The 22613-nt window shown below is 40.4% G+C and overlaps 1 protein-coding gene across 1 annotated transcript in view; it reads left to right on the top strand.

The window, feature by feature from the left end:
- The window catches only part of LAMA3 (laminin subunit alpha 3), a 110975-nt gene extending 88608 nt beyond the window's left edge, over positions 1-22367 (top strand). Inside the window, 27 exon segments of the mRNA XM_088526686.1 lie at positions 886-1002; positions 1546-1700; positions 3064-3205; positions 3795-3894; positions 4310-4426; positions 4513-4692; positions 5559-5701; positions 6727-6903; positions 8034-8185; positions 8287-8449; positions 8902-9035; positions 9576-9726; positions 10659-10781; positions 11629-11753; positions 12103-12220; positions 13133-13267; positions 14057-14187; positions 15010-15141; positions 16559-16703; positions 16811-16980; positions 17384-17573; positions 18217-18357; positions 19161-19320; positions 19454-19581; positions 20863-20956; positions 21277-21396; positions 22177-22367. Of these exon segments, the coding sequence (XP_088382812.1) occupies positions 886-1002; positions 1546-1700; positions 3064-3205; positions 3795-3894; positions 4310-4426; positions 4513-4692; positions 5559-5701; positions 6727-6903; positions 8034-8185; positions 8287-8449; positions 8902-9035; positions 9576-9726; positions 10659-10781; positions 11629-11753; positions 12103-12220; positions 13133-13267; positions 14057-14187; positions 15010-15141; positions 16559-16703; positions 16811-16980; positions 17384-17573; positions 18217-18357; positions 19161-19320; positions 19454-19581; positions 20863-20956; positions 21277-21396; positions 22177-22322 (3789 nt within the window). The 3' untranslated portion in view covers positions 22323-22367.
- Positions 22368-22613: the final 246 nt, after the last annotated feature.

Genomic DNA, 22613 nt, shown 5'->3' with positions numbered 1-22613 from the left:
AAATACCAGAGTGCTGCAGGATCTATCCTTTTAAGTGAATTGGATCTTTGATGAAATATACCACTGCTTTACAACACTCCAGTTCTCTGGTTTGCCAGAACTGTTTGACAAAGTAATTTCTACATTCAGTTTTGCCTTTAATAGTTAAGTCGTACCTTTATGTGCATGGGCAGTACCACATGTGGGTCACATTAAGGATAGTTTTCTTAAAAGATGGATGCATCTGTACGTGTCACAAATATGCTGATACACTACTCTGTTAGAGATTGGACATGTTACAGTGAGGGAAACCCATGGAAAAGGATGAACACTGGCTTATCTACCCATAAAACTTGTCTGGTTGAGGTCATATTGTGCCGCCATCTCAGAGCAACAGTGTAACTGCCATAGGGTTGCTCTAGACCAAGAGATTTCATTTGTTTCCCCCTCCAAGTCTTTTTTAAGAGGTTACGATGGGAAGGCTTCACACACTGCCTTACTGGTGAGATTCTCACTGCAAGGGATCATATAAAGATATGATTTCTCCTCTGAGAAAGAGAAGTAATCACCAGGGAACTGCTGATATAGATTTCAAATCTGAGAGGAGAGAGACTTAGATGATGTGTCCATTAGAGCTGACTGGTTTTACTTTTCCATTGTCTGAGCATTAATAACAGAACTTCTGTCGCCTGCTCCTCAGCTGTCTTGAGGTGCTCTGCTGTGACTACTGCAAATTCCTGAGTTTTCTAACTCTTATCATCGTTAATTTGGCATTAGATCCTAAACGCTATAGCTACCTGATTACCATAGTAAAAATATCTTTGAGAAATCCTTCTGCAAGGTATGATTTTCCCTGTTCCTCATTTTTGAGCCAGTCATATTATTCAACTCTGTGTTTTTCCTCAGAAACGGATGGATGAGACAAATGCACAACAGAGCAATATCTTGGATATTTTGAGCTCTGCCCAAACTTCCTTGACACAAGCAAGCAGTGTACTTGGGTTATTGCAGAAGAGCAAAGAGGTAAAATTAACTCGTTTAAGTTACAATTAAAAAGAAAATTGCCTGCTATCAGTGTAAAGGGCAGCACATATCCATGTCTAGAACATGAGGCTATCTGAGCCACACAAGAAGGGGGGAAGGAAGGGAGGGATTTCAGGCTCTGAGGAGCCTGCCTGGGCAAGTTCTTAGAAGAGAGGGTTTTTGTGTGTCTGAGGAAGACACTGAGCCACAGAAGCTTGGGAAGGTAGCTGGAGAAATACTGTTATGTCATGGTGCTTGTGCATCTCTCTAGGCTTTTGCCTTTAGCCGCTGTTACAAGCCAGGCGCTGTGCTAGAAAGACTCTTGGTCTTACTCAGTATAGCAGTTTTCATGTTTTTACATAACAGACTTAAAAGCAGAATGTAACCACTAGCAGTTATTTATAACAAACTCCAGAGTATGTTGTAAAAGGTTGGTTTTCCCTTGAACTTCTCTGGGGCAAGGTATATGTCACACTAGCGGTGACAAGGACAAAATCAAGCATGTATGAATACAGATTAAATTTTATCTTCATAAACCCATAGGAATATGAAAGTCTGGCTGCTCAGCTTGATGGAGCAAGGAAGGATCTGAACGAAAAGCTGACAAATGGTTCCTTATCAGCCAGCAAAGAACCTCTGGTGGTGAGGGCTGAGGAGCATGCCAAATCTCTGCAAGCCTTGGCAAAACAACTGGATGAGTATGTTAGCCTTCTTGTAAAGAAGCAATTTTTGTACATAGCATCCAAAATTGCAATGTCTGTAACTTCACTTATTTTTATGACCAAGTGCAAAGCCAGAAAAAAATCTGGTTTTACCTTTTTCTGTCTCTTCATGATACCTGGTAATTTCTTGCAAGCTTTGTTTTTGCAGAAACGTGTCTTTCTCTATTTTACCTATTTTTCCTGATCTTTTTCTTGTATTTTTCTTGGGAACTGCTTGGGCTCAAGAACTATACATTACTGCACTACAGCAACATGGCATGAAGAGAGAAAATCCTCATGCAGGGATGTTTAGTTTTTTGCTTTTTTTGTTTGTTTATTTAGTGTTGCTTCAGTTGTACTCCTGCCTTTATGATGGGAATGAATTGAGACCAATAACTGGAACAAATGTTATCTTGGCAGTCTTCAAACATGCCTGATTAGCATTTAATGGGTTAATGAATTTCCATAGTTTTGTCATCCTTCAAGGAATCTTCTGGAAAGGCAAAGACAGGAAAAAACTTATGACTCTTATATGATTCAGACTCAAGTTTTCTTGCTCCATTATTTGTACTTTACCTTGGAAGTATGAGTGAGGTTTTGAAGGCCTTTTACGGTATATTGGGAAGAAACAAAAAAATAGAACCCTAATTTTCCTCTGTGCAAGTTGCTTGCACTTTGTCATTATATGAGCATATACCAGCTCAAAGTTAAATTAAATTTAAAGGACAAAATTTAGCTGGGAAGTTCTTAGTAAAAAAATGTCTTTTTGATAGTTTTCAGTGTGACTTTTTCAATTAACAAGATAGCATTCACACAAATACAAAGTAGCTAATGCAGGGCGGCTGCATATCTCAGGTGGAACGGGTGCAAGATATTTGCTCTATTTTTTCCTTTTTCAAAGCTATCACACTGATTGTTGCAGCAAGAACAAGTGGTCTCAGCGTTGCTCTGTCTTGTGCTCCATCAGCAGCCACTTCTGGAGACTGCTGGAGCAGCCAGAAGTTACCTGGGAGCTGTAGTGCTCTGCACTGCTCCTCTGAACTGAGCAGTATTTTGAGGGCTGGGATGAAGATGGTTCACTGACCCTGAGTCTCACTATTTTAGCCACTTACAGAGTACTTTCGATATCTGTATTGATATCTTGCCAAGTACCTGAACTTGCCTGTCTTATAAAGAATCTTTTCTTACTGGTCCACTTCTAGGTTTGACATTTTGGCAGAATGAAATAAAAGAGCTAAGTGAATAAACATTTTCTGTATTGCTATTGATTTAAAAATTCCTGAGTTCAGGTCTGTTCAGTATGCTTCCCAAAGTCTGCGGCCTTTGCAGAAGGCTGCATTTTTCACCCTGTTCCCTGCAGAATAAAGAACAACGCCAGGCAGGATGAGTTGGTGAGCTGTGCTGTGGAAGCCTCGACTGCCTACGACAACATTATTAACGCCATCAAGGCGGCAGAGGAGGCGGCCAGCAGAGCTGGGAGTGCAGCTGACTCGGCTCTATCGGTAAGTCCCCATGAGTAGCCAGGTGGTGGTAAGCTTGTTTCAGCTAGGTAAAATATTGTATGCTATCAGAGGGGCATGAAAATGAGAGAGCTGTGTGTTTTAGCATGCCTTATTTGTCTGTGGCCATTATATGAGGAAGTTGCTATGTTGCATATTCCTATATTCGTGCTGCTTGAGCATTAGGGAGGCTCGTTCCTGCCTCCCTGATGAGGCTGTCCACGTGAATACTCCTCATCCATCCTATGTGAACCAGCACTGGTAATCACTGAAGGTGGTTTCAGCTCTTCTCTTTTACTTCGCTCTAGAAATGCCCCTGAGTTTTCCAGCAGGAGAGTAGTGTCTAACAAACAGCTGTAATTCTGTAATCACTGTCTAACGCCCGAAGTGCTGCCTGAACTTTCTGGAAGACTAGGGCTGCGTTACGCCTAGGTTAATCTGGGTAATTGTAGTTGGAGGGTCTTGTTCTTTACATGAAATCTCAGCCCCTGTGTATTTATTTTTTAAACTGGATTGGAAAATCTTTTGTTATTCTTTAAGATTTCAGTATAATTATTAAAACAAACTTACAGTACAATGGTTCTATTACCAGACAGTGAAGAGAGAAGACCTATCAGGAAAAGCTGCAAGGTTAAAAGCTGACAGCAGTGCGCTCTTGAATCAAGCACAGGAGACTGAAAGGACCTTGAAAGGTACCCAGAAATAAAACAGTAATAGAGATGGTGGCACAATATTAGAAATTGTCATGAAATGATGCAGTTTTTGCACAGTTCGGCCGAGCATTTCTGCGCATATTTAGGCAGACAAAGATAGTGTCATTAAGATGGAAACTGTCATGATAGTTGTTCTCGATGGCGAGGAGGTAGATCTCTTACCTCTGCTCTCTTTGGGATTGTGATGTGCCCAGCTGTTCCCTCTTCCCTCCTTTCGCAGCATTCCTCTTGAGCAAAACTTCCAAGCCTTGCACTGGTTTTGTGCAGTGCATTCAGAGCCCAGTGGCAATGCAAGATCTGTTCAGCTGTGCAGGCTGATGCTACCGCACCATCTGTCCATCGGACAGGTGGCATTTCTATATAAAACTCTTAAGGCAGATTTACTGTTTTGCAGTTATTGGTCCAAACCTTGAAGACATAAATCGACGAGTCGGTGTTGTTGATGGACAGAAGGATGAACTAAAAATTGATCTTGTCACTCTTCAAAATAATCTCAATGGCATAAGCAGAGGTCAGTTACTTAGTGTTGCTCACTTTTGCTGTGTCTCATTCACCTGTCCCCACTTGAATCTGCACATGCCTTTGTGTGCGTTTCAGATGATATCGACAGCAAAATCACTGATGCAAAGAGCATGATAAAAAGCGCCAAGGATGTCACGACTAATGTATTGAGTGAACTGCTCCCAATTCAAGCAGATGTGGAAAAAATGAAGGGTACCTATGAAAGCACCCAGAGTGCTGACTTCAGGAAAATGTTGACGGAGGCAAACAATTCAGGTGGGTCTTGCAAGTGCTATTGCAAGTGCTCACTCTCTGACACCTGTCAAATCATTCTTAGGTGAACGTAAAAGTTCAGCAGCAGGAATGGTCATCTCTAATTTTAGTCATCCACAAGTTAGGCATGGAGCCTATTCTGATTAGCTGAGCTTCCTTTATTGCCAGTGGAAAGAGACAGGCACTGCAGAAGGTAATTCAGGCCATGCTGAGATATGAGTTTACATCTAATATCATGATTTGCCTCTGAGAGCTTATTTCCTAGTACACTGACAACAGCAAAGACCTAGATGATTAGGTTGTCAGCTGAAATGAAGTGGATTCCACTCTTAGCATCAATTGTATACAAAGACCACATAAAATAAAGAACAAGGGGCAATCACAAAGCCAAACCACTTACAGGGATCTTTTTTCATCTTTTTAGTAACTGTATATGATAAGTTCAAGAAAGATAAAACGTTTTGAATAAAGAAGATAATTGTAACAGCTAGCAGGCGTGTTGTTGCCTATCATGAATCATCTCTGCTGTTTTATTTATCTAAATATTAGGTCTGGTTTCAGGTCTGATAATACTTTTAAAGGAAACATTCATGTCTCCCTTATTTAGTAGCTATTTGTGGGACCTTTTGTGACCCTTTTTGAAACTGCTAGTTTTGTCTGCTTCCACAAATACCTTTATTCACATATTCCAGGAATATAATAGCTACTGTTAAACTACTAGTTTCAATGGGAAATCCATAGTATTGTGGAACTAATAAAAACAGTTCTGCAGTCATCCCTTTTATGATAACCATGGAATCATGTCTCAAATTTTGCATGCATTTTCCTCCTCCTTTTTACACCGAATTATGTTCTTTCTTTCATTTCAGTAACAATATTGACAAACACACTTCCAGATCTATTCAGCAAGATTGAGAGCATTAACCAACAGCTAATGCCACTAAACAACATCTCTGAGAATGTCAATCGCATAAGAGAGCTTATTCAGCAGGCAAGAGATGCTGCAAACAAGGTCTGTCCTGAACACTGTCCTGAACTGTGCTGTCATGGTTGACCTCAGTGGTATGGGTACATAGCAGTCCTTTATAAATGCCTCTTTCTAAATCATGTTATTAAAATGCGCATGAAAGGACATACATTTAACCCAATAGCATCACCCAGCACCTAGAACACCTATGAGGATAGGAAACATAATAATCCATACATAACAGATTGGTGGATACGGTGGATACGGCTTCCTTCCTTTGTTTTGTAGTTTTTTTTTCCACAGATCGTCTCTTAAATCCCTATTTGTACATAGTACCTTTCCTTCCAAAATACGTTGTGGTGACTTTCCTTTCCTTTTTCTTGTGGTGACCCCCCAGCCGGGGCAGAGTCAGCTCTGTAGCTCGGAGGCAGGTTCTCCACCAGCGCGTGGTTCGGGGAGCGCTGGCACATCCTAAGAAGCTGCACAAGCTTGTGCTGCTGGCTCTTGTGTCTCTAGGTGCCTCACTACATTAGAATCCAGCTGCTAAAATATTCTTGTTCAAATGCTCTTTTTCCATTTGAGCTCAAGGGATATTGGTCTCGGGTGGCAGCAGGAGTGTCCCTGAGGTAACTGCAAGTAACGCAGTGTCCTTACAGTGAATAATATGAGTCTGTGACCCTGGTGTAAGTAGCTATAATAGAAGATGTCTTTATTGATAGTGGTGCAGTTTAATTTCTAACAGCCAAGCCCAGCTCAGTGGGGCATGGAGGTGTGTAAATAGACATGTAAGATGTTTGTAGTCTGCTCCTCAGAGCTGCCAGGCACATCCTGCCCTGGGTGTACAGTGAGGGTAACAGTTACCTGACACAGGTGTGGTAAGGATCGATTACCAAATGCTGAAGAAACGAAGTGCTGTGTAAGTGATAAGTGTTGATAATACTGTTTTATCCATCCTGATTCCTAGTTCTGTTATTTGTTAGGAACAGAGCCATCATTCATGCAACAGTGAGATAAGCAGAAATACCTGCAACAGCTACTCTTCACTTATTTGATTTATTTTTCCTTAATAGGTTGCTATTCCTATGAGGTTCAATGGCAGCTCTGGGGTAGAAGTTCGACCTCCAAGGAACCTTGAAGATTTGAGAGGCTACACCTCCCTGTCTTTGTTTCTCCAAAGACCTCAGAAAAGATCGGATGTCCTCCAGAGGGCACCAAATATGTTTGTCCTGTACCTGGGTAATAAAGACGTAGGTATATTTTGCAACCAAATACAACTTTTAAAACAAGCAACATGCTTTGAGATATAAATGAGACGCAATTTATTTTATTTGAAGATTGTAGCTACCATTAGCCTAAGCTTTTTATAATAGCCATTATGTTGTGGAAGAAGTATTTTGCTAAGAGCAGTTCATTCCTCCACTGGCAAGGTAACTTGTTGGGTGAATAACTATTTTTCTCTTAGCTAGCTTTTTGTTTCAGTGCTTCAGAACTTACTTCTCAGTTATGGATGTCATCCTATGTTCTTGTCATAACGGTGTGTGTTTCTTCAGCATTCAGCACACACTCACTCAGTTCAACTCTTGTTTCAGGTCTTTGTTGTAATAATAAAAGGAACTGTGTGTTTCTGTATTAGCTGAAAATTGAAAAAAAAGAAAAAATGACTTTTTCATTGTAAGGCTTAGTCCCTCACTTCATTTCTGCCTCTCCTGAATATGCAGAATAACATAGACTTGTTTGTGCATTCCTACTTACACAAGCACTAATGAACATCTCAAATTTTTCCTGCCAATGCCTAACCATGTATTTTTGTGTCTTGTATCTGTAGTGAGGCTTATGTCTATTGTCAGCTATTTAAAGGTAGTTACTCTATACTGGATCTCACCCTTTTTCTCCCCTGGACATCTGGCCAGGATACCTATTGATAGAGATTTATTTTTTCCCTTGGGAAAGATGGTATATTGAAGAAATAAAACACAATTTTGGGGGGAAAATAAATGTTTCTAGTCTTTTCAGTAGGAGCCATTGTACTTGACAGAGTGTTATTCCTAATGTTCTTTTTATTTCTAAGGATTTAGTCTATATTTGTACTAAGTGTATCACATTTTCTTGATTTTAGCTAAAAGATGTTATAAAAGTGGAAGTTATTTTAACTATTAATTATTAAAATGATACAATAATATAAATACATTCAGTATAACACAGGGGACTACGATTTATTCTTCCCCAAAACAGAAATGATAAACTTAATAAAAATCTGATCACAGTGCTCTGTGTGTTAGAAGAGTAGGCTTCTTGTGACTCTTTCACAGTATGATATTATCTCTGAGAATCATCACATGAATCACTTAGCAAGGATGATTTGCTTTGCTGTTCTTAGGCTTCCCAGAACTACCTTGGCATGGCCCTGAAGCGTGGTCGCCTCACTTGTGTCTACAACCTGGGAGGCAACGAAGCAGAGGTAGATGTGGAGCCACTGGTCACCGAGAGCAACTCTGAGGAAGCCATTATGGATCAAGTCAAGTTAGAAAGGTAGCAGATCCACTCTACGTGGCAGACACACTTTTCCAGAACCTGACAAGAACATCATTTTTAATGAAATGTGTTATTTTGCCTTTCTGTTTTCATTTTAGGATTTACCAGTACGTGAAGCTGAATTACATCAAAGCAGCTACATCGACTTCTCCAGAGTATGAAAAGCCTTTGCATGGGAGCAGTGGAGACAGTCACACTCTCCTCAACCTTGATCCCAACAATGTTGTCTTTTATGTTGGAGGATACCCACCAGATTTTAGGGTAAAAGGAATTGCTCAGGCTTTTAAAAACATTTCAGTATTGATAATTCTGTTGTTCTTACAGTTGAGACTGTATCTAGCAGTCTTTCAAAGGTGGGCTGCCAGACTGTGCTCTTGCCTGCATAGAAGTTTATCCATGCAAGCAGGAATGAAGCAGGGGGAAAAAGATGCTCTATTCTACAGAAGCTGCCTGGCTTGCAGTGTGCTGGAACACAAAGGGAGCATAATGTTTTCTTTGTCTAATCCCACACATGACCCCATATAAGTGTGCTGTATTACCCCTGGGGTACTGCTGGACAATGTGCGTATTATATCCAAACAATAACTTTATGCTAATTCAGAATATCATATTCTGTGTCTTATTAAAATTTGCAATGGGTACAAGTTACATGTCAATGTAATTTTTTTTCAGCTGGTGCTAACAGTATGTTCTTGATAACACTATTTTTGCAGCCTCCACGAAAGTTAGACTATCCTCATTATGAAGGCTGCATTGAATTAGACAGCCTAAATGAGAATGTTATCAGCCTGTACAACTTTAAGAGGACATTTAATCTCAATACCACTGAAGTACAACCATGCAGAAGGTATGATATAAGCACAGAAGTGTTTTACAGTAACAAATTCACAATTCTGTTATTTTATCATCGGGAATTCTTGTTTCTTTGCATCCAGGAGAATAAGTACTGCAGCTGAACTAGCGATTTTTCTCTGACTCCTGATCATGAAATACATTTCCTAGAGAAAATCCTCGGTGTTGACAACATTCCTGTCTATGGCAATCTCAATCCAATGGCCAAGATTTTGAATGTTGAGTACCCAGACAAAAGTTAAAGTCCCTAACACATGGACTAATGTATCCGGCTTCCTTATAGGATAAATATTATATAAAGTGGAAAAACTCAGGCATTAAAAATTTAAATTCTTTTCCTCTGTGGAGACCATAGATAAATCCAGTGGACACCAATGGGAGGTTTTCTCTTCACTTGGGTTAGATCAGAATTTGGCCTTGTTAGTGGCATTGTTCCAAATGCTTTAGCTAAAGCTTTTTATAAATGATAATGACAGTAAGTCCATGTAGTGGGAGTTTTTGCTCTTATTTATTCTCATCTGTGACATTGCTGCAGGTATAAAGAAGAGTCTGACCAAAGCTATTTTGAAGGCACTGGTTATGCCAGTGTCACATCTAAAGAAACAAATGCTTTCATAACAGCACGCTATGAGCAGACAATTCAGACTACAGCAGATGAAGGCCTGCTATTTTTTGCAGCAAATGAGGTAACTCATGGAATGACTCTGTCTGTGGTGTTCTGTGGTACAAGAATTTTTTAAAAAACTTCACTTAATAGAGAACATGCTAGATTAAGTAATAACTGTGATAAAGTTTCTTGAAACCGTTATGTTGCTTTGTGTTACAGATTAGTATATTCTGCTGTTTTAGGGCTGTTCGAATACTCATTTTGTCATAGCTGAGAAACTATCATTCCAGGTAGTTCCTCCATTAGGAACTCCTCCAATTTCACAGGATCACAGAATCATAGGATGGTTGAGGTTGGACCTCTAGAGATTATCTAGTCCAACCCCACTGCTCCAGCAGGATCACCTAGAGCACGTGGCACAGGGTGGCATCCAGGCGGGTTTTGAAGATCTCCAGAGAAGAAGACTCCACAACTTCTCTGGACAGCCTGTTCCAGGGCTCTGTCACCCTCACAGTAAAGAAGTTCTTCCTCACATGGAGATGGAACTTTTTTTTTTTTAATTTAATTAGGGGGATTTCATTTTGTAATTTAAATCAGATCAATTTTGAAATATTTAAATTCTCCAAAAATGGGATTACCCCCTCTTTCCCAAATCTTGATGTACTTGGTAGCTGAGTAGGAAAAAGTTTAGAAAGTGATTAAAGCTGGTCAAAATACAGCAATGATACTACTTATCTAGCAATATTATAAGAATGCTTACAATCACTGTTAACATGTACTAATAATTTCTTAATGCTGTTAAAAATAGGTAGGCATCTTGAAATGAGAAAAAGTCCCTTAGAGAGTTGGAGAGCTTGTAATATGCTTGTTCATAAAAGTAATTACAATGACTAATATAAGTTCTAAGCTTTATTGAAATAACTGGATAGCTTCATTAATTCACATGACAATGAGATATACATTAAAGGTTGCAGAGTTTAATTTTTGTTTATCATTTTGTTCTTACTGCAGGACCAGTTCATCAGCATACTCATTAAAAATGGTCATCCAGTTTTTAGATATAAAATTGGCTCTGAGCCTCCAAAGGAAATAGAAAACAACTCAACAACTATAAATTATGGAACATATGTACAAGTATGTCCTTTCAAACAATCAAGTTACCATTACTCGTGAAAATACACATTAGCTGAAACTGAGCACCCTGTTTTAAGGCTTAGCTGTGAAGTTTTGTATTTGTGTTGGGAAGACTGAGATAGGTAGGATTAGTTTGACCTTGAAAATGAATCTAGAAACTGTCTACTCATGTATTCCTGTGACCACGTTTGGTTTTTATGGAATAGCCACAAGAGAAAACAGCCTTTGTGAGTGCATTGCTTTCTTAATAAAGTGCTGTGTTTGTTGTAAGTTATCGACCTCATTTTAGTATGAAGGGAAGTGGTTTTAGCAACGAAAGGTTTATTTTTTCAGGGAAGCCTGATCCTTATAGAGATTAGTTTTTGAAATCTTTTTGTTGTTCCTCATCTGCTTAGCTTGAGTCCATCAGTTTCGCTGTGTTACAAAAGTGAAATTTTAATAACATTGTTAAAACCTTTGATAGTTGTTTTGATTCATTCTCCCTTCTCCCCTTCCTGCATCTTCAACTAGACAGCAGAGGTTTCAGGGCCTGCTGAAAGGAGTCTTTACACTGTGCTGGGTCAAGTCATCTCCAGTCAGTTGACTGATCTAGTCTTTGTATCAGGTAGCAGCTTCTCAGTGTTCAGCTGCACATGGAAGGCAATCTATGGATGTTAGATGAGGTGTGTGTTTAGGGCAGTTTCCTTGAGAAGGATAAAAGCTCACCTTTAGTGTGGGTAGTGCAGCATTTTTTTCAGACATTTGTTTGGCTAAAATGCCGAAATTTTGCAAAGCACCTTTGACTATTACAGCTATTTAAGACTTAAGGCTGGTAAGTGAAGTAATTCTCATTATTCATCTATTTCAGATTGGCTTGTTGCTTGCCAGAAGTAGAAATGTTGTTCGTGTCACTCCTGGTATTAATGTCAACGTAAGAATCTTCAGTTTCACTAAATACTACCTGGGTGGAATTCCATCTTCTCTACGGGAACGGTAAGCTACTATAAAAAGACTATAATATACAGCCTTTTTATGGGGCTTTCAACTAAATACTTTCCTTGGGTGAATTTTTCAGATTGTATAATGTGTGTCTTATGTGATTTGAAAATCACGAGTTTACAATACGTGATAATAAGCTGTGATTTTTGGCTAACGTTGGGTTCTTTGTTGGAGTGTGCCCCGATGAAAGATTTGATCAGCATTAAGCACATGTGTGCAATAAAGATTGCTTTTATTTTTCTATTTCTTATTTTATGGTCAACATTTATAGGCTATTATATTGGTGAATCCTTTGAAATAGCAGGTTAATGAATTCTTTTTCTCCTCCACTCCCTGAAACCAGCTTTAATATATCTACACCTCCATTCCGGGGCTGCATGAAGAACATTAAAATCCTTGGGGCATCTGTTGTTTTTGATGAGACCATCGGTGTCAGCAAGAAATGTTCAGATGACTGGAAGGTAACTAACCCAATTGCTTTTATAAACTTTGCTAGGCATAAAATTCATGACCGAAAGTGATCACTAGATCCTAGAGTCTGATTCAGTTATAAAACTATATTTTACTTACTTACATGAAGTCATTACTTATATTTGGTTAACATGTGATGATAATGAAGAGCCACAGATTAGTATGAAAATAAGAAAGGAGAAACCACTCTTTGGTACTTTATTCAAGCGCATAGTCTACCACGGGACAATATGATGTTTCATTGTTGGCTTAACCAATACTATGTGGAGATGAAAATTACCCTACTGCTTCTATTTACTGCTGTTTACATGGTGCACAATTGCATTTGCCCTGCTATGGCATGGCACAGAAAGTTTGCGTTCACTTTCTTTCCGTCTGTGACCTCTAAACCTTTCACGCAGCAATTTGATTGCAGGCTATTTCCCTATGCAGAGGGTCTGCCCTTCATTCTCTGTTCATATCTGTATAACTTGTCATGTATTAGAAAGCTTTTTGTTCAAAAGGATTCAGGTATACTCTGTGCCATGACTCCCACAGCTTCAACTATACATGTCCCTCTTCACATCTCTGTACCTACAAGGTATTTCTCCAGCTGCTCACTTTGATGCTTCTGGTTGTGAAACCTTATAAAACTGTCCTGTCAATGCAAACAGAAGAGACAAACAATGTATTATACTCAGCCGGCCTCATCTGCCTTTAGAGTTGCTCAGATCATGAGTAATTCCAGCGAAGCCAATTTAGTCAATCTGTCTGTACAGAAATACCGAGCTTTCAGATTACCTTCTGTTTGGTTTTGACTGAAATCAATCACAATTATGTTGGGTAGGGCAGTTATTGTCCTGTGTTATCGTTTCTCCAGACTACAAGGAAAATCACCGAGAGCACTCTTACCTCTTTTTCAGATTGTCAGATCTGCAGCTTTCTCCGGAGCGGGAACCCTGAGCCTGAATTCAGCAGGTTTCCCATTTCCCAGAGATTTCCAAGTCAGCTTTGGCTTTCGCACTATGACATCAACTGGGACACTCTTAAGTTACAGTGTATGAGTATGAATCCTGTTTATCTTAGAATATGCGTTTGTGTTTTGTTTCTTGATCAGTCATATGTGTTTATGACCATGTCAGTTCTGGCATCACAAATCAGTCTCTTGAAAATGGCACCTTGCATACAACAGACCAAAGAAACAGCCTTACGATTGCTCTCCCAAACCAATACTTTGTTTTATGAGAAAGAGAGCTTTGAATTTCAGCCTTCCGTAACGAAGCAGTGCATGCCCCATAACACCATCATCCCAGTACCAGAAGTGTTGCTTAACATAGTCTGCTGGAAATTTTCTGAGGAAAAACTGTCTTTCTGTTCAAAATCTTACTGTGATCAAATATTCAGTGGAAAAGGGCTGATTTGGGCTATATTTCCTCAGGAAGCAGGGAGGTTGAATCAAACCCCCATTCTTGCTAGCTGGAGGAGCTGATGATGAGAAGCGAGTGCAGATCAGGTGCTTGAGAAGTGGAGAATCAAATCCCCTATTCTTTGTCAAAAACTGTTTAAACAAGAAGTGTAAATAACTATCAGTCTTCAAGGTGCAAGGATATTCTACAACAGGCACTATGCAATTTGTAAAGAATGGGAGTAAAGTTTGGTAATAGATTCCCTGAGAAATGTGTTTTAGGATAGGTTGATATATTTCCACAAGGCAATGTAAGATACAGACAACCCAGAAAAAAGCCACACTACCCCATTCTTACCACAGAGAGCTGTATTAATGGCAACGTCAGGGAGAACTGAAGGAACTTGCATTTATTGATCATTTTGTGGGATTCTTTTTTTAGCCTAATATTCTTCTTATCTTCCTGAGACCTGGCTCTGTAGTTGTAAGGATGGGAGAAACAGAAAACAAACTGGACAAGAAATATGAAGATGGGTCAGTCCATTATGTGACAGTCATAAAAAATGGTGACACGTGAGTTCAGTTCTTTATCTGATTGTTTAATTTTGTAGCTGAAGAAAGATTAAGATTTTGTGTGGGTTGTTCTTTGGGCACGCAGCTAAAAATGGCCTGTATTAAGAAAGGATAATGAAATAATGAAGGAGTTATTTGGCCTGTGAATTTGCATGTTAGTACCTTCTAATTTTCAGCTGTGCATCAGTACAGATGTCTTTTTGTGTGTACTCTGTGATTTTTTCCTGCTTGACAAGCCTGAGCTTTGGAGCTCTCTTCCCATAGCCTTTACATGTGTCATTGTGAGTTATAAATCTACCCAGCCCAGGTGATTAAAAGCCCAGGGAAGAGGGTAATAATTGTCTTTCTTCTCGGGAGTTAAATAAAGTTTCCTGAAAAGCTTCTAAATCATACTGATTTTTGAGGATCATATAAAACTGTTTGCTCAAGAAGAAAGTTTTCAGAGATTATCTCTAAGCTAGGCTAATTATAGCTTTCAATATTTTCTGTAGTAGCTGTTGCTAACATCTCAAGTGCATTTTGATATGAACAATGAAATCTGTCCCATCACTGGCAATGGGAGTTTTTTCATGAATTTCTGTGAGATCATAACCCTAGCACTGAAAGTCTAGCTTCAACTTTGCTAAATATCTACCACTGAGAAGCCAGGTGATTCCACAGAAGTCAGGAAGCACATACTGATGTAAAAATTCCAGAAATCAGGCAATTCTATTGCATTATTAGAATGTAACAGGGGGACGCCTCTCAAATACCTCTCCTTTTTTCATTCTTTCATTTACTCTTCTTCGGATTTTGTGCTTACTTGTGTTAACATTGTTTCAGACTAAGGCTGCTGGTTGATGATGAGCCTGTGACAATGACTGTTGGCTATTCAGGACGACAGACATTAATCCAGCCTATAAGATTTGGTGGAAATGATTTTGAAGGTTGCATCTCAAACATCTTTATAGAAAGGTATTTGGCCTAGAAAGATCTTCAGTTTCAGGCATTTCGATCTGCTTTCCTTTTTGATCATATAAAGATTATTTTTTGCTAAATTGCTTTTCTTTCATATACATGAAGTCTTCATTAATACATAACTTTGCCCCAAATATGTTTTATTCAGACAGATCACACATAGTATCAAGTTATGATGAAATCAATTGTTCAGATATAATGGAATTTTAAGCTGAATTATATGTGTTTAATAGTCTTTTAATCAAAGAATAAACTTAGTATAGTGAATTGACCATGTCCCACCCTAGATTTTGTCTTTATAACCACATAGGAGCCAGGTAATGAATGAGCAAAGCTTACAGAGAAGTCCAGAACAGTTCCACAAAGAAATGGAGCAGATGTCTGATTTATGTTCTCTCTTTTTCACATATGTTTATCTGCTTATTAGAGATATCTTACAGGTGACATTTATGAGATAAATTTGGCATTAACTTATTATTTAAGTAAAAGCATTTCTTCAATCACAAATGTTCTCCCAATGGGACTTTGTTTCAGCTGTTCATCGATGTTTGAGCATTCATCAAATGTTTGATGAATGTTTATACATGTGTGGCTTTACAAAAAGTAATGCATTTTGATTTGGTTAAATCTTTTAAAGTTTGAACAGGACCCTGTAAGACAATGAAGCGCATTAACCTCCCTGTCAAAAGCCAAACTTGGAGAGTAGCTTTCAATACAAAAATGAAAATTATTAGCTGGACAATTTATACTATCGCTAGTGTGATCAAATGAAGGGAGAGCTGAAATGGATTTCAAGAAACCTAGGTTCTGCTCCCAGATCATCTTCTTAGAGGAATCAATGGGCAAGAAGCCTCACTGATTTTTCTCTGTTGTAAAGTGTATTGTAGCTTACGGATTAAAGATACTCTGTAAGACCTACAAAATGATACAAGAATTCTTTTTACACAATTGCTTTTGACAGTCTTTCTGATAATTTGGCTATAATAGCGGAGCTGCGTATCATGTTGAGATAGACTTTACCCCTTGACAAATCTCAGTAGAACATCTTAGTGAGGAGAGAGTGGTTGAGTTGGCAGGACTTAATTTCTCTCTCTTTTTTTCTTGATCTGCCACTGGCAATTCACATATTAACCAGCGAAGTTTTGCAGTCTTACCCAGAATCTTATTCAACCAAGGCTGCTGTCATTCTTTCCCCTTTTCTCAATGGCCACACACTTTTTACCCAAACCATCCTAAAAAAATATTTTGAAGAAAAACTGAAATCAACTCTAATGGGAGGAGGTGAAAATTGGTACTTCAGCATCAGGTCACTGAGAAATCTATACTGTACAGAGAACAGTTGTACAGTATGTTGCTGAATCTGTTGAAGAAAAGGAGTGGTATGTTAAAGCACTTGCTATTCTTACCATTGTAGGGCAGGTCAGCTCCCCGAGGTTCAAAATCTAGTTAACTCCACCAGGAAGAGCGGTGTGGCTCTTGGAGCTTGCCACCAATACAAAAACCTTGAACCAATGCTGCTGCAAGAATTCAGTAATTCTGTCACGTTTAAGATGCTCAAGGTATGTTTATTTTTACAGTCTTCTCCTCTCCATATAGATACTGAGGTTTCGTTTGCACAACTGTGGTTTATAGGACTGAGAAACTTCAATTCTGTCTTCCACTGCAGAATGAAAAATACCTTGGTTCTCTAACCGATGCCGAACTGCAGCAGGACCAGCAAAGCTTGGTCTTGTTAAATGTCGCTCAGTTAAACGTTGATACTGGAGCTTATCTGTTTGGAAACACTCCCAACAGTTTTGTGTCATATGCGTTTTCCCCAGTGTACCCCACAGACAGGTAATGCAAATTTTCTGTTCACCTCACTTTATTCTTAAATGCTGCTTGAATCTTTATGTGCTAAGAGCTAGGTTTGCTTCTTGCTAGTATCTTTGCGTGGAACAAAAGAATGGTTCTAAAGATTCAGGATTTTTTTTCTTAGTTAACATTTTCCCAAACAAAAGCAGTATGATTGACTTTGATGGGGTCAACCACTATAGTACATACTGATGCCAGCTCCTGAATCTGAATATGCCAACTTTCATCCACATTTAGAAATGGAAAGAATGTCGAGCAGTGATTCTACCCAAAAGCTATTCTGGATTTCCTGGGTGGAGCTTCACTGGCATTTTTCTCAAGAGCAGAAAGGTACAGGAATTTACAAAATAGGCCTACATTTGAATGTGCTTTCTTTCCACTATAGGTTGCATTTTTCTGTAGATGTACGGACTCGATCATCAAGAGGTTTAATTTTTTTTGTGGAGGAGGGATTTGAGAACTCCTACCTGGCTCTCCGCATTTCAAAAGGACGTTTTGTCTTTTCACTTGTGTCTGGAGGAAAACGAATCAAGATCAGAACAGACACTAAGTACAATGATGGTGAATGGCACACGGTAGGTAACACGGCATGGGAACCACGGCTGAGCACAGCTGGCATTCCGCAGGCGCAGCCGACCTGCCCCCTCAGTCGCTGGGCAGGGCTGGAAGGAGCGACACTGTTCCTTTTGGGCACCTGAAGTTAATTCATGTGGCTGAATTTTCATGTGGTTGTCAGGTATCTTGGGAGAGAGCTCTTAGTGACCTAAGGTCCTAACATGGTATTTTCAGCTTAAATATTTCAAAAGTACTTTGTTAAAGAGAAGTTCTCCAGGAGGGATCATTGACATACCAGAGATGGCGACATGTAGGTGTAGCAGGCAGCGTTCTGATTTTTTTGCCACACGCAGAGAGCTGATGCAATTATCCCAAACGTAGACTGTGGCAAGGGTGACCAGAAGGGATCTCTGCAAGGCTGAATGATCGAGGGAGGTGCAAGGTGCTCCTGCCATCCTGTTACTTGATGGAAGCATTTTGTTTATCTACTTCCAGTTCACGTTTTGCTTGTTTCAGACTAGACAGAAAAGGATACTCTTGCTTTAAAGCTGTACTGTGTCTGATTAATTTTCTAAAATCACCTTCTGCTCTTTGGAGCACGAGCTCCAGTGTCTTTCCCCGGGCTCGGGATTTCTCACTCTGTTATGTCTGCTCCCGGCGAAGGTCGTATTCGGGAGACATGGGAAGAACATCCGTCTTGTTGTCGATGGGCTCAGGGCCCAGCATGGCAGACTGGGAACAAACTCTGCCCTCAGCATTAAGGCACCGATCTACCTGGGAGGGCTGCCATCCCTGAAGCACCAGGTAAGGCATGGGTGCAGCCAGCCCTGCGCGTGCGCTCCCGCACTCCCCGTGCTGCCTCCGTTGCATGTGAAATTATTAGTGTGCTGATGTTCCATGGTGAAAGGGTGTGGGGGTATTTCCAAGTACTGACCCAGCACCGCTTGTGCTTGGTGTCTGTAGCTGCTCATTGTAGGTTTCTTCCTCAGCTGCGCACACGGCTGTCGGCGGGATCCTTGTTTCCAACGTGTTGTTGAGACGCTGGTGATAAAAATGAAAACTGCACATGGTTTAAGAAACCGAAAAGGCCAAAGTCACATTTGTTAATTCCAGGGATACAGTCTTCCAATAGAATATGTATTTTAATGGGTTTAATGATACTCAGTAGAGGAGCAAAGGAATCTTTTACATTAAGGAATTATGAATGTAAAACCTGATTTTAATCTGGAATACTTGACCCTGTTGCTTTAAAAAAGGACAGTTAATCATGCAAGGCTTTTTATAAAGTCAGAGTTGAATGCACAGTCTCTTAAGAAAGGAAAGGTATATCTGAGATCTCACAACTCCTGCTGTGTTGTCTGTTTGACACATCATTGGGAAGCAACTGTTTTGCATGTAGGATCTGTGTGAACTCAAAATAGCTGTTATTTTCATGTTTTAAGATGTTTGTTTTAATTGCAGGATATGTTTTCAGTGCATCAGAGATTTTAGATGCCCTTAAAGATAGCTGGCTTTCTACAGTCAAACTATAAAAAGAAATGTATGATGTTCTCACTAAAAAGATTGTCATCATGCTTTAGTATTCATGTTTTGAAATACGCTTTCAGATTATGCCAGTGAACAGTTTCAAAGGTTGCCTGAGGAATTTTAAGATGAATGGAAAAGCCATGAATACACCTCAGCAAAGAAATGGTGTACTTCCCTGCCTGGATGTCCCCGTGGAGACTGGGATTTATTTCTTTAATGAAGGAGGGTATATCACCATTGGTAAGTCCTGGAGAGATTATGTTATATGGAATTATGTCTTAAACGTGCATATACAAGGATTTTTTTTTCTTTTGCATGTTCTTCCAGTTATCTTCCATGGTCCTTCCTTTACCCACTGTTTATTCCTCTACAGATCATTTGATGATGGGCTTGGATTTTACAATTACATTTACTGTTCGGCCAAGGAGCTCAACAAGTGTCCTCCTCCATTCTGGAAGCGGGCAAGACAACTACCTGACTGTTTACCTAGACGGAGGAAAAGTAAGTTTTACAGGCTCTGTTTTTTCCATTGCAGTTGTATTGCCAACATTCGGCAGAGAAAATTCTGACCTTGAATACTGCACTTGCTTATTAGAATGCATATCTATAGATTTAACATTAAACAACTTCTTCATGTGGTTCCTCCAATGCTTTAACACTATCCTACAGAAATTGGAGCATGAAGCCTCTCTCTGTGCCTGCCTAAGGCACTTTCTGTGTGCGCACACTGCCGGGTGCCTGATCCTTCACAGCGGTCAGGAGGAGGCCACAGGCTTCATCTCCCTGGAGTTCTTGGCACTTACAAACCCCCCCAGAGGCCACAGCACTCCGTGTTTATTCCCACTTCTTTAGTCATCATTTGGCTAAAGTACTGATGCAGTGCCAGTACACAACTTCAGCTGTCTTGCTTCATTTTAGTATCTTTGCCTCTAGCTGAGGGGTAGTAACTGTGGTTCTTATCACTGTTGCTTTTTCATAACATTACTGTTTCAGAGTGTGAGTCTTGAACCAAAACCCCTGTGTGCTCTCTGCTGCCGAGGCATCCCAGGAAAAGCTAGTCTGTGCTCTACAGAGACTCCTCTGGTCTCGAGACCGGCCTGTGTCCCCCATAACAGCAGCCAGGATCAGCTTTACCCCTTGCTCCTCAGCCACAGCTGCCCCTTCCTGGACATCACTGGGGCAGACACCAGTGAACTTGCCTAGGGACAGACATAACTGTGTGTTGTTGCTGAAGTTGGTTTCACTCAGAACACTCATCTGGTTCAAGGCACGATGAGTAAACAGAGGCAGGAGCATCAGCACCTGGGGATTCCTTAAGAGCAAGAGCTCTCTCTTCAGTAGGAACTCGGATTCAGGCTCTGTGTGTGTGGACAGAAATCAACAGGATGGAATAAAAGTTCAATGAGCCTCATAGGAAGTGGATTGAGCATGTCTGTCACCTGGCCGTTATCAAGCTTGCTGTAAGCAGCACAGCCAAAAAGAATTTGAAAGGAAGATGTTGAAGAGAAATAATGTGTTCAAAAGGAATTAGCATTATTTTGTAAGACTGAGGGGAATAGAGAGACAAAAACATTTATTTATGCCTGTAGAATTTATAAAATATACTATTCTAGGGTTCTACTAGGAAAATTTAGTTGAGTTTCATCTTGGAGAATATCATTTCTGGGCTTTAAGCGAAATCTGTCTCCACACTGTGTTACTTAAAGTTCTTGCTCTCTCCTTTTTTTTTTTTTTTTTTTAACTGTGGTACCTACGGCGCACTAAAAGGAAATTGTTTTACAGCTTGTTGCTGCTGGAAATAATGGGGCTGGCAAGTTTGAGACCTCAGTCACAGCAGGGCAGTCTCTGCATGATGGGCAGTGGCACACAGTCACAGGTAGGTGCATCTTTGAGAGCCCGAAAGGCACACAGCCTGGCATACCCAGCGTTCTCCTAACCATTTCACTTCTGTTTATTCTGAAAATGCTCTTTAGAACAAGTGTCCTGTGTTAATTCAGGGCATTATAGAAAAGCAGGGTGGGCAGGGAGATTATTTAGACCCAGAGTATCTAGATGTCAGTCTGCTTTTGAATGAGAATAAAATATATTTTTCCTGTGAATTACATTTTGACATAGACATGTCTTAAAATAGTGTCCTGTCTGGTGAGTTCTTCAGCAGAGTAGAGAAAGTGTCCTCACTGACCTGTTTCTTCACAGTCTCTCGGAAGGAAAGCACGCTGCAGCTGGAGGTGGGCGCTCACAGGAACTCCACCGCTGCGCTCGCTCCCCTTCTGCCCAGACACGGGCGCCAGCCGCTCCACCTGGGCGGAATCCCAGGTAATACCGTTGCTGCTCACTTCTTCAGTTATCTGCTGCCTTTTTATTCCTTGCCAGGAATTCCCCTACAAGCGTGGAGCCCTGCATCATTCCTTCTCCGCTCTTAACAGCTTCTTTTTGATAGAGACTCAGATGCTGTCTAGCTAGCAGGTCAGGCAGTGCAGTAGGAGCAGGACTGTACAGAGAATGAGGTGGGAATTGCTAAGGGCCCCGCACGTGCACTGGGCGTGTTTAGGGAGCTTTCCTAAAAGGAGAAAGCTCCCTTTCCTTAGGGAGCTGAGCTCCAGTTGGCTGAGCTCTGTCAGAAGAGCTGGCCGCATCACGGCCTCAGAAGTGCTAGGGCTCGGTGTCCAGGTCTGTGCTGAGGTGACCCACGCCAGTGGGGAGCAGGAATGGGAAGTGATGCTCCTACTGAGAGTTCTCCCTCAGATGGGAAGCACGGGAAAATCCAAATGCATGGGAGGTGTTTCTGCTCCTAAGGCAGATCATGAGAAAAAGGTCCTCAGGGCGAAAGAAGTCTGAAGAACAACAGACTCTGGTCAAATCCTGTCATATTTGGGCCAAGTCAGGATAAATAAATTTATGGAAAAATATTCTAAGTATTTTACATGTAGTAGAAAATAGTTCACCGTCTCTTGGGATGTTTGTTTCCTACTACTTTTAATAGAAAAGATTAAAGATCTAAGAGTAATTATCAAAACATTGCAAGTTTTGCAGTGATTAACATTCTTTAAAATCATTCTTGTTATTAATGTGATCTTTTTACTTTGTTTTACATAGCAAATTTGGCCATGCCGTGGCTTCCAGTGAAAGATCCATTCATTGGCTGTCTTCGGAATATTATCATAAATGACAAACCTGTCTCCACTAAAAGAATTTCCGAGGTTCATGGTGCTGTGAGTTTGCAGGGATGCCCTGCCGAGTAACTTTCCTGTTACCCTGCTCATGCGTGCGTCAGATTGGATCTGCTGAAGGACTCTGTGGATTCCTGCACCGTGGGCTCCCGTTTCCTGACCGCTGCGTTGCTGACGTTGGGCTGATCCTTCCGAATGGCTGGTGAGCAAATGCAGCCTCTGCACGTGGGCTGCGCCTGTATTCGGTTTGGTAAACTCCCTGTTAAATGTTACTGGTTTCCAAGCTAATCCACTGGGTCCTTTGAAGACAGATGCCTAAAATAAAATAATAAAAAAAAAAGGCTTGTATATATACACCTACTG

Source organism: Tinamus guttatus, unplaced genomic scaffold (genome assembly GCF_059628265.1).
Source record: "Tinamus guttatus ecotype Peru unplaced genomic scaffold, ASM5962826v1 Tinamus_guttatus_pri_ptg000249l, whole genome shotgun sequence".
Classification (NCBI taxonomy): Eukaryota; Metazoa; Chordata; class Aves; order Tinamiformes; family Tinamidae; genus Tinamus; species Tinamus guttatus.
This window is presented reverse-complemented; position numbering and strand designations above follow the sequence as displayed.